General features: G+C 30.9%; 1 protein-coding gene across 1 annotated transcript; it reads right to left on the bottom strand.

The window, feature by feature from the left end:
• Positions 1-548: 548 nt before the first annotated feature.
• Positions 549-2,333, bottom strand: LOC139848311 (subtilisin-like protease SBT3.17). Its single transcript, XM_071838045.1, has 3 exons — positions 2,043-2,333; positions 1,203-1,300; positions 549-757 (listed from the first exon to the last, which is right to left on the bottom strand). The coding sequence occupies exons 1-3, from the start codon at positions 2,255-2,257 to the stop codon at positions 681-683; spliced, it is 390 nt and encodes a 129-aa protein (XP_071694146.1). The 5' UTR covers positions 2,258-2,333; the 3' UTR covers positions 549-680.
• Between the last annotated feature and the right edge of the window lie 10,421 nt (positions 2,334-12,754).

The following is a 12,754-nucleotide window of genomic DNA, read 5'->3' as shown; positions in this document are numbered from 1 at the left end:
GTTTCATCAGCCATGCCTGGATGCTTTCAGTAAAGTGCATACAGCAGTTTTCCCGATGCAACCTTTTATTTCGCTACATGGCAACATGCTTGTGGAAATATGTTACGATATGGTTTAAGGCTACAGCATCTACTACAAGTGACTCATATATGGTAATTGAATTATTAGGAAACATGTTTTCATAAGGTTTGACAGAATGAAGGATCTGATTAGCGCGATCATGTTCGCCATAAACTATAAGCTAACGGCCAAGGGGATATATACCATAAAGAAATCAAAGTCTTGATGGTGTTCTCAATGTAAAAATCAATTAGATGATACTCCCAATGAAAAAAGATAGGTAAAAAGACTAAATGGTCCTGCATGACAAAATCAAAGAACTATAACTACAAGGACATTTTCAGATGCTATGCAGACACCAACCATGTATTGTATATACCAAAGCTCTTAAAAGCGTCTTATCGTCTTACCTAACATTGTTAATCTTATGTTGTACTAGATGCACAATCCTATTGTTAATAGTGAATAGTTTACAATAACACTAGAAATTAACATACAGAAATACTCCTGCAATTCCATTAGAATATAACCAAACTATAGATTTGTACATGAAAGTTCAAAAAGCAGGGTAAAACAGTAGTAGTTCATTAGTCAACAGAAATAAAACCCTGTTGTTGATTTTAGACGTGCAGATTTGCGGGTGAATCATGAAGCTTCATTGTCCTGCTCTCAACCACCTGGAGAACACCTGGTTGCTCTGTCAAAATAGAAAGGAAAAAAACAAAAATTAAAATCATGTTTGCTAATTATGTGTTCTTAAGTGCAATCAATGGAATATGCCAGTTGCCAACGTGAACAAATTTACCCAAATGATACCCAAACAGACACTACTTTCCCATAATTCTCTTTAATGTTTCAATTACACTGTTACCCTTCCTTTTTAACAACATTTGACCCATTTATATTTATTTTCCATTCATGCGTAATATGCCCCTTGCGTCAGTATAGTAATTTATTCCTCTATCTTTCTTCATCTGTTTAATCGATATTATTTTCTTTATCGCGCAAGTGGATATCCTAAGGCTATATGCCTAAAGAATAAGAATATCAATCCTAGATTATAACCATTAAGGTACCATTCTGAACAAAACACTGTATTGAATTCTTTTATAATAACTACCACAAGAGTAAAGACGTCATACTTGAAAGTTCTTCAACTTGCTTGGGAGTTAGCTTAGCAGAAAATCCACAAGCTGCATGCTTGTAAGTGTACAGCAACGCCCCTTTTGCTGCATCCTCACTATAAATAAAGAACCAAAATTAGATTAGATAAATATACAATCAACAACTCATAATTCAAACACACAAATACATACTTTTCGGGCTTATCCAACCCGGTTACAAAAGATAAAATCATAAAATCTGGAAGCAGCAAAAACATCAAACGGTGAGGAGTGAATTTCTATACACTTACTTCTCATAATCAAACAGTAAATAACTACTCATTCTTTTATCTATCACCAAACTATTCCATTAAACTTGAAAGTAGAAATCCCCATTCGTTTTATTCTCTGTTTAAAACAACTAATTCGCTTTGTTTAAAAGCCTAATTCCACTCCTATGACAAAAGCTGAAATCAACGAAAATCAAGTAACAATAACTTTCAAATTACCTGATCAACCAAATTCATAACATTAAAATCAAATTTTCATTTATCTTCCAAACATATTTAACTTGATCAATCAATCCTATCATTTTTTAGAAAAAATATTGTTACAAACTCCGATGTTGAGAACCTAATTGGCTGATCTCATAGCAAAATGAATTTCAATTTTGGTACTAAAGCATCAAGTCAACCTAAAATACAGTAACATAACTTATAATTGAATAACCTAATTGATCTTACAATAGTTCACCACGTTCTTAACAAAATAATCACGTATATACAAAATTTCGTACATATACCTAACTTCATTCAATCGATCCGTACACATATAATTAGCATCAATTATACAAATCAGAGGTAGAGAGAGATAGTTTACCTGCCGAGAACTGAAGAGAGAGTACGAAGGTGATAGAATTCGAGTTCTTCGTCTACAGGTCGATCGGTGTAAACTATATGAACAGACGATTCTACTGGAACTGACGCCGTTACTGGAACTGATGATTTGATTTCCGCCATTGATGTTGATGATCCAGTGAAGATGATTATGAATATTAGAGATAAAGTGACGAATAAGATGGATCGTTGAGCCATTTTTATTTATATAATGATATATAGGTACAAAGATATAGAGGTACAAAGATATAGATATAGATATAGATATTGTTAAATTTTGTTTAGCTTAATGACGAAGAATCGAATTACGCGGGGCTGATATAACGTGTAACAAACTAACAAGCGGATTAATGTGGAACTTACAAGATATAACTGTATGGTCAACTTTATTTGAGCCTTCGGAGTCACACATATATACACCGAGACGTCAAATAAAATATATATATGATGTATATATATTACTCAAGTAACAAAATAGTAAATCGAAATTAATTCATTTACTATTTATATGAATAGTAAATAAAACGAAATTAATTAATTTACTATTCACATGAAAGTGACTTGATAGAAATTATTAATTATAAGTTACATAACATACTCCTAAAGTATTTGAGAAATACGACTTTTTAAAACCAAATCAAACAAAATATGATATTACAGACAAAGAAATCGAAAACAAGATATTCTTTTGATTTACTTTATGCTACCAACAAACGGGGTATATATATATATATATATATATATATATATATATATATATATATATATATATATATATATATATATATATATATATATATATATATATATATATATATATATGTTCGTTGGGTTATGAGATGAGTAAGAGAGAAAGTAAGAAAAGAAAATGCATTGTTTCATACGGAGTATTATTTTGGGTTCATAATATTAATCAAAGGTTGATTAATTATTACTTGGGTTTGGACTAGCATCCATTGACCTTGTTTGAAGTGTAGTGTGGACTATCCAAAGAGACGGTCATACTTTTGATCGTAGGTTTCTTTCCGTTCATCAGTTTCTTCAAGAAAGATATATCGTTAACTCACTTTGTGAATTACGTATTTTGACAATTATTAGTGGTGTAACTGGATCTTTGGGATCATGAATCATGTGCATGTTTTATTAAATTTAAATATATGAATATTTAATTTTGTAAATGGTTTATAAAATAATAATTGATTATTATTTTAACTATCTGCTGCGTTAATCTGATTTAAAAGTACACACAATTTTTCAACAGTGGTATCCGAGCCGCTTTTACACCATCTTAATTGTCGTGTGACTATTCTTTAGATTTAGCTTTGTGGTATATTGGTGAAAGTCGAAACCTTTTTGGTTTTTAAAGTCAACTCGGTTGATCTAGACTTAACCTCATGACGCACAAATATGATTGAAAGAATATCACTATTTTAAATTGTAGATTTAATTGTTATGGCTTGAATATTTATTATAATTGTTGATTGCTGCATTCCATGGTTGTACACATGTGTAACACCGGCAATTTTTTTTTTTTTAAAACACAGCGGAAGACTTTATTAACAAACACACTATAAGTCGCGTCATTACATTAATCTGAGTAATTAAGTTTAAGTTTACACAACGGTGTTATGTTATTACAAAACATGATTTAAACAAAAGTCCACATCAGAGTAGGGTTGTCAAATATGTCTTCTGCATCAATACCCATCCCGACTAGCAGTACCTAAACATGCAAAGGGGGAAACATGTAGGGGATTAGCGCAACGCTAAGTGAATGGAATCTATCTAACAGATATAGCTTAAGTCACACACAAGCAATATACTAACAACAACACATGCTAACTACCAACTAGCATACAATAAGACAATACGAGGATCGGCGGCGTGTACGAGCACACGACTCCTAGCTGATCGGACTTGAGTCTACCGATAGTCCCTGCTATTCAATTCGCAGTATAGTTATCCAGATGCAGGTGATGCATCGTTCACACTATACTCCACAATTAGTAGCCTATGGACCCAACCTCCCCTAGACACGGTTGACCTCATATGGACTATAACCTCTCCTAGGCACGGTTTTGAGTCCCCAGTCTCCCTAGGCCCGACTGGTGCCATTCACACAGTGTACACATAAATCACATACAACATCAGGCATACTATATTATTCTAACATGGCAATTTCTACACTATGCATGGTAAAAGAGTCAACCACAGTAGCATGATATGCTACTTAAACTCTATCCGGAGATAGACTCACTCACCAATTACCAGCAACTGCTCAGTTATTATTTATGAGCTTCCTCCTTGTCCTTATAACCTGAGAACAACACAAACAAAGTTAATATACATATCCAATAAATAATATAATCATTTCATACGATTAACTAGGTCATAACACCATATATTCATAATTTTATGAGTCTACATCATGACTCCATTCAATAATGGCATACAGGTGCGTGCAAAACACGACATACACACTAAAACTCCTTTTCCGGCCCAAAAACAGCTTGATCTAGTTTCTTAAAAGTCCACCATTGAAAATTATTCTTTATTACGATTCTAACGATAGTTTATTCATCAAAAACGGAGTTACGTTTTGAAAGTTACGCCCGTTTCAATTTCATAAAAGGTACTGTAGCAAATAGTGACACTGTAGCAACTCGGTACTGTAGCAATAGTGACACTGTAGCAACTCGGATACCGTAGCAAATTGTAACACTGTAGCAACTCGGTACTGTAGCAAATAGTGACATTGTAGCAACTCGGTACTGTAGCAAATACTGTAGCAAAATACTGTAGCAACTGGATTTCGAACAAGTTCGCTGATTTCGAACATTTTTCCGCCCAAAACTCGATTTTTGAGCGATTTTGATCAAATTTTAAGCACATGGAAGCTACTAAACATATATACAACCTATTTCTAACATCTATTGAGCATCACAGACACATATAATCATGAATCAAGCATCAAAATGCATAAAACCCATATGAACCCAAAACCCATTTTGAGCAAGAATTAATACATGAATCTATGATATGCATACCTTATATTGATCACAAAATCACAAGGAATATATCTCTAGCTTCAATTAATCCAAAGGCTCACAAAATCAAATTAGGGTTTATGTGTGTGTGTTTGATGAAATGAGAAATAGATAGAACTATCCAGATACATACACTTAAATGAGTTACAAACTCATACCCCATATCACACAGGTATTTACCAGTTATCTTATCTGATAACCTTTCGTATCTCCTTAGGCGGTCCTAACGGAGTCCAAATTAAATAAACCAACCTGTTCTGGGACCCTTGTCACAAACTAGTCACAACACAATTATAATAAAACACTAATAAAATAATTAAAATAAAAGCACTTAAGACTAAGCACAAACCCTAAGGGCAAAATAGGTAACTTACAACTAGCCCGGGTTTCAGTCTGTTACAAATCCACCCCCTTAAGAAGATTCCGTCCTCGGAATCTGGTCTTGGTCAAACAAATGAGGGTAGCGTTTTCTCATCAACTCTTCCGTTTCCCACGTAAGATTAGAACCCAAACTGTGTTTCCACTCAATCAACACCATCGGAATCTCTTTCTTTCTCAGCTTAGTCACCTTTTGGTCAACCACACGGACCGGATCTTCCACCAATTTCTTATTCAAATCGACCCTTAAATCTTCTAAAGGAAGAAGTTGTGTTTCATCGTCGACTTTACACTTACGAAGATAACACACGTTGAATGTATTATGAATACCGGCTAACTCTGACGGAAGATCTAACACCACAGTCTGATCATTCAACACTTCACTGATCGGAAACGGACCAATAAATCTCGGTGCTAACTTACCACGTTTACCGAATCTGATAACCCCTTTCCACGGCGAAACTTTCAGATACACTCGTTCACCCACACTAAAGGTTACCGGACGTCTACGCGGATCAGCATACATTTTCTGCCTATCTCTAGCGGCTTTCAACTTTTCTCGCGCGATTGCAACTTTTCTGTCATTTGAACAATTTCGGGACCCGCATACTGTTTCTCCCCGGCTTCTAACCAACAAGTCGGAGTTCTGCAACGACGACCGTATAACATTTCATAGGGCGGCATCCCTATACTCGAATGATATGAATTATTATACGCGAATTCGACCAACGGCAAATGTGTATCCCACGAACCACCGTACTCTAACACACAAGCCCTTAATATATCCTCCAAAGTCTGTATCGTTCTTTCACTCTGTCCGTCTGTCTGAGGTTGATAAGCTGTACTTAAATTCACACATGTACCCAGATTCTGTTGAAGACTATTCCAAAAATTTGACACAAATCTGGAATCTCTGTCTGAAACGATCGATACCGTCACACCATGACGACTAACTATTTCTTTCACATACAATTCGGCTAACTCACTTAACGAAGCTGTCTCAAGAGTAGCAAGAAAATGAGCACTTTTAGTTAGACGATCCACTATTACCCAAATCATATCATGTCTTTTCTGAGTTCGAGGTAATTTGGTCACAAAATCCATCGTTATATGTTCCCATTTCCACTCTGGAATCTGTAACTGACGTAACGAACCATAAGGTTTCTGATGTTCTACCTTCACTTGAGCACATATATGACACTTTTCGACATAACGGGCGATATCTGATTTCATTGTTGGCCACCAATACACTGTTTTCATATCATGATACATCTTATTACTACCCGGATGTACTGTAAATCTGGATTTGTGAGCTTCTGTCATGATTAAATCCCTCAAATCTCCAACCTTAGGCACCCAAACACGATTGTTTAAGGTCTTTAGTCCACGTGAGTCATCAATTAAGTCCACTTTTCGTTTGGTCATTTGTTCAGATTTAATATGTTCGTCCTCTAAAGCACAGGCATGAATGGTTTTTAAGCTGTTAATCAAATCTGAAGTTATATTCAAACGAAGGAATTTCACATTTTCACTTGACATTTTACGACTTAGTGCATCTGCAACCACATTCGCCTTACCCGGATGGTATTTAATTTCACAATCATAATCTTTGATCAACTCTTGCCACCGTCTCTGACGCATATTCAATTCTTTCTGTGAGAAGATATACTGCAAACTCTTGTGATCTGTACATATAACACAATGGGTTTCATACAAATAGTGTCTCCACAGTTTCAAAGCAAACACTACTGCAGCCATTTCAAGATCATGCACTGGATAATTCTTCTCATGAACTTTCAACTGTCGCGAGGCGTAGGCGATTACTTTATCTCTTTGCATTAATATGAAAGGACCCGTTCATATACATTATAAACGATTCACAATAGTTGATTACATTGCGAGGTATTTGACCTCTATATGATACATTTTACAAACATTGCATTCGTTTTTAAAAGACAAACTTTCTTTACATCGAAAATTGACAGGCATGTGATAATGCTAAAAACGAACATATATTTCATAGCGTTATTCCTCAAGAAAGACAAGCTTTTAGTTGCAATTGTTCTATTTACAAGTGATATTCGTTTAAATATTAAAAGGTGAAGACAAAAGACAGATTCTACGAATTGAAGACGCAAACGACCAAAAAGCTCAAAAGTACAAAATACAATCAAAGAGGTTCCAATTATTGATAAGAAACGTCTCGAAATTACAAGAGTACAAGATTCAAAACGCAAAGTACAAGATATTAAATTGTACGCAAGGACGTTCGAAAATCCAGAACCGGGACCAGAGTCAACTCTCAACGCTCGACGCAACGGACTAAAAATTACAAGCCAACTATGCACATAAATATAATATAATATTTAAATAATTCTTATAATTATTTAAATATTATAATATATTAAAAATTCGTCGGCAAAGAAAGACTCCAAAGTTGGTGAGCTGGAAAATCAAACTCCGCGACTCGCGGAGTTTGAAGGCAAAAATTGCCGCGAGTCGCGGAGCCCCAAATTCTGAAACAGCCTATAAAAGCAAACGCAGTTTGATCGCAAAAATATCCATAATTCAATCTCTCTCTATATATGTATACGTAAATATATTTATATTTATATTTTAATTTTAATTTTAATTATAAATCTAATAATAAGGGTATGTTAGCGAATGTTGTAAGGGTGTAAATCGAAATTCTGTCCGTGTAACACTACGCTATTTTTAATCATTGTAAGTTATGTTCAACCTTTTTAATTTAATGTCTCGTAGCTAAGTTATTATTATGCTTATTTAAAATGAAGTAATCATGATGTTGGGCTAATTACTAAAATTGGGTAATTGGGCTTTGTACCATAATTGGGGTTTGGACAAAAGAACGACACTTGTGGAAATTAGACTATGGATTATTAATGGGCTTTATATTTGTTTAACTAAATGATAGTTTGTTAATTTTAATATAAAGATTTACAATTGGACGTCCCCATAAATTACCATATACACTCGATCGGACACGATGGGCGGGGTATTTATATGTACGAATAATCGTTCATTTAACCGGACACGGGAATGGATTAATAGCCACTAGAATAATTAAAACAGGGGTGAAATTATGTACAAGGACACTTGGTATAATTGATAACAAAGTATTAAAATCTTGTTACAGTTTAAGTCCCCAATTAGTTGGAATATTTGACTTCGGGTATAAGAATAATTTGACGAGGACACTCGCACTTTATATTTATGACTGATGGACTGTTATGGACAAAAATCAGACGGACATATTAAATAATCCAGGACAAAGGACAATTAACCCATGGGCATAAAACTAAAATCAACACGTCAAACATCATGATTACGGAAGTTTAAATAAGCATAATTCTTTTATTTCATATTTAATTTCCTTTATTTTATATTTAATTGCACTTCTAATTATCGCATTTTTATTGTTATTGTATTTAATTGCACTTTTAATTATCGTACTTTTTAATTATCGCAAGTTTATTTTATCGCACTTTTATTATTCGCAATTTCATTATCGTTATTTACTTTATGCTTTAAATTAAGTCTTTTATTTATTTAATATTTTACATTTTGTTTTAACTGCGACTAAAGTTTTAAAATCAACAAACCGGTCATTAAACGGTAAAAACCCCCCCTTTATAATAATAATATTACTTATATATATATATATATATATTTGTATTTTTATAAAAGTAAACTAATATAGCGTTAAGCTTTGTTTAAAGATTTTCCCTGTGGAACGAACCGGACTTACTAAAAACTACACTACTGTACGATTAGGTACACTGCCTATAAGTGTTGTAGCAAGGTTTAAGTATATCCATTCTATAAATAAATAAATATCTTGTGTAAAATTGTATCGTATTTAATAGTATTTCCTTGTAAAATATAAAGCTATTTTATATACACCTCGCATAACATCAGCATGCATACCATTTCATAATATCCACTATCCAACTATAAATTAATTTAATAATAATCTTTGATGAACTCAATGACTCGAATGCAACGTTCTTCGAAATATGCTATGAAAGACTCCAAGTAATATCTTTAAAATGAGCAAATGCACAGCGGAAGATTTCTTTAACACATGAGAATAAACATGCTTTAAAGTGTCAATCAAAAGGTTGGTGAGTTCATTAGTTTATCATAATCATTTATTTCCATAATTTTAATAGACCACAAGAATTTCATTTCCAGTTCTCATAAATATACGTCCCATGCATAGAGACAAAAATAATCATTCATATGGTGAACACCTGGTAACCGACATTTACTAGATACATATAAGAATATCCCCTATCATTTCGGGATCCTCCTTCGGACATGATATAAATTTCGAAGTACTAAAGCATCCGGTACTTTGGATGGGGTTTGTTAGGCCCAATAGATCTATCTTTAGGATTCGCGTCAATTAGGGTGTCTGTTCCCTAATTCTTAGATTACCAGACTTTAATAAAAAGGGGCATATTCGATTTCGATAATTCAACCATAGAATGTAGTTTCAATTACTTGTGTCTATTTCGTCAAACATTTATAAAAGCGCATGTATTCTCAGTCCCAAAAAAATATAGAGGGTAAAAAGGCAAATGAAACTCACCATACTGTATTTCGTAGTAAAAATACATATAACGCCATTGAACAAGTGCAAGGTTGGCCTCGGATTCACGAACCTAAATTAATTATATATATTTATGTGTTGGTCAATATTTGTCTAACAAATTAGGTCAAGTCATAGTGTACCACAATCCTAATGCTCGAGACTAATATGCAAAAGTCAACAAAAGTAAATTTGACTCAAAATAATTTCCAAAAATCTATACATGATTAATATATAGTTTAAATATCGTCCTTTTATATTTTTAAATATTTTTAAAAGATTTATTAGAGTAAATAATATAATTTATTTATTAATAAATAAAATTTTATATTAAATTTATATAATAAAATATACTTTTATATATATTAAGTAATAAAATTTATAGGGTTCATTTAATATCATAAAGATAATATGATAGGTATTATTAAAGTAAGTTATTACACGTAGTAAAATATGTTTGTATCACATATTTATTTGATAAAATAATATCTATAATGATAGTAAGTAAAAGTTGTATTATTTTGTAATAATAATTATTATTATAAAAATATCAATATTTATAATTACTAAGATGACATTATGATAAAACAATAATTCTAATTATGATAACTTTAATATTTACGATAATTTTTTTAATATTATCTTTAAAATAATAATTCTATTTAAAATAATAATAATAATGATATTTTATAGTAACAATGACATTTCTATTAAAATGATAATTTTTGTTAAAATGATAGTTTTAATACTAACGATACTTTTAATAATAATAGTAATGATAAAAATAATAAGAACGATAAATTTATCTAAATCAATATATTATAATATTTTAATTTCATCATGATACTCTTACTCATTATTTTCTAATCGTTTCATTTAATAGCTTTTAATCGTCTTTTATATCGTGTCCATAATAATGATAATAATAGTAATCAAAATAATTATGTGTTACAAATATTTGTTTTAATTACACTAATATTAATAATGATAGTTACTATAACATTATTAACGATAATACTAATAATTATCTTAATGATAATATAGTAATAATAATAATAACAATAACAATAACAATAACCATTTTTAAATAATGATATATATATTAATAATGATAATAATAATAATAATACTAATAATAATAATAATAATAATAATAATAATAATAATAATAATAATAATAATAATAATAATAATAATAATAATAATTGGATAATAATAATAATACTAATTATAACTTTAACGATAATAACGATAGTAATAATAAAAAAAATTAACAATTTTTAATGATAAATCCCTTTTATTGATAAAGATAATAATAATGATAATAATAAGATAAAACTAGAACGACGATAAAAATGACGATAATAATAATCATTTTTAATAAAAATATCTAAAATTCAATTGATTATAACTTCTAATCCGTTCATCGAAACCATTCGATATCTAAAGGAAAAGTTCTTAATTTTTCGCTAGCTTTCCAAGGACATGCATATCTTATACCTTATCTCAACCGCAAGTGTAACTAATTCAAGATTCAACCTAACCTGTCTAAGGGCAATATCAAAAGTACAAGCATGCATAATCCTAAATACTCGAGCACTAGTCAGGGATACACTATTAGTATGTAAAAGTTAAATTATGAGTACTCACGTATCAATATTGAGATTCAATATTGCAGGAAAGGTACGTAGACGCAACGGAAATGATAAACACTATATTGACCTTACGAGCATACCCATGAACCATACTCAATCACCTCCATAGCTATAACCCATAATTTCCTTAATCCTATCCTACTCGAAAAACAATTTCGAAATCACTCGGACAGCACTCCGTCGTAATATTTTATGTATACTAATAATATCTTGAAATAATACGGAGTTAATATATATATATGTAAATCGATTGAGAGAGTTTAGAGAAAAATATTTTCAAGTTTCTATGAAATAATGAAACCTATTGAATTCTATTTATAATAGATTTTTGAATTATTAAAGTCAATTATTAAAGTATGAATTATTAAAGTGAATTATTAAAGTATGAATTATTAAAGTGAATTATTAAAGTATGAATTATTAAAGTGAATTATTAAAGTATGAATTATTAAAGTGAATTATTAAAGTTAAAGTAAAGTAAAAATAAAGTAAAGGTAAAGTTTAAGTATAGTAAAAGTATAAAACTATGTATGTATAATACGCGTATAAATATATATAATATTAATTTAAATTGTTATATATATTTAATAAAATAAAATATAAATATCATTATCTTTATCATACAAGTTAAGTAATGAGTTGTCAAAAGTGGTTCTAGATATTTATAAAAGTTATATACGTTTTAATAATAAAGTTCTTTTTAAACTGAAAACGTTTTTGTACGTTTGAAACTAAATAGATCAATCGAGTCTTTATGAGATTCAATCTTCCACTATCCTTTGTCTAGTTCTCAATGATTGACAATTTGTTCTTATTTATAAATCACTTTACCATTTTCTGAATATTGTTAAAATGAAAAGATTTCTCAAATCAACGTGGGCCTTTCAACAGAGACTTGTAATCATAATTCAATATATCTGATAATTCAATCATTTGATCTTATCTTCTAATTCCATTGATAAACATTTTGAAACAGATACAATCATATAAAGTATTTAAT

The sequence above is a fragment of the Rutidosis leptorrhynchoides genome, chromosome 5 (genome assembly GCF_046630445.1).
Source record: "Rutidosis leptorrhynchoides isolate AG116_Rl617_1_P2 chromosome 5, CSIRO_AGI_Rlap_v1, whole genome shotgun sequence".
NCBI classification, from domain to species: domain Eukaryota; kingdom Viridiplantae; phylum Streptophyta; class Magnoliopsida; order Asterales; family Asteraceae; genus Rutidosis; species Rutidosis leptorrhynchoides.
The sequence above is the reverse complement of the archived record's forward strand: the minus strand, read 5'-3'. Positions and strand labels throughout refer to the sequence as shown.

Coding starts and splice junctions, on each gene's coding strand:
- LOC139848311 (XM_071838045.1), bottom strand. CDS start 2,257: ATGGCTCAACGATCCATCTTATTCGTCACTTTATCTCTAATATTCATA. Junction 1,301..2,042: donor CTCTCTTCAGTTCTCGGCAG/GTAAACTATCTC, acceptor CTTTATTTATAG/TGAGGATGCAGCAAAAGGGG. Junction 758..1,202: donor GCAAGTTGAAGAACTTTCAA/GTATGACGTCTT, acceptor CTATTTTGACAG/AGCAACCAGGTGTTCTCCAG.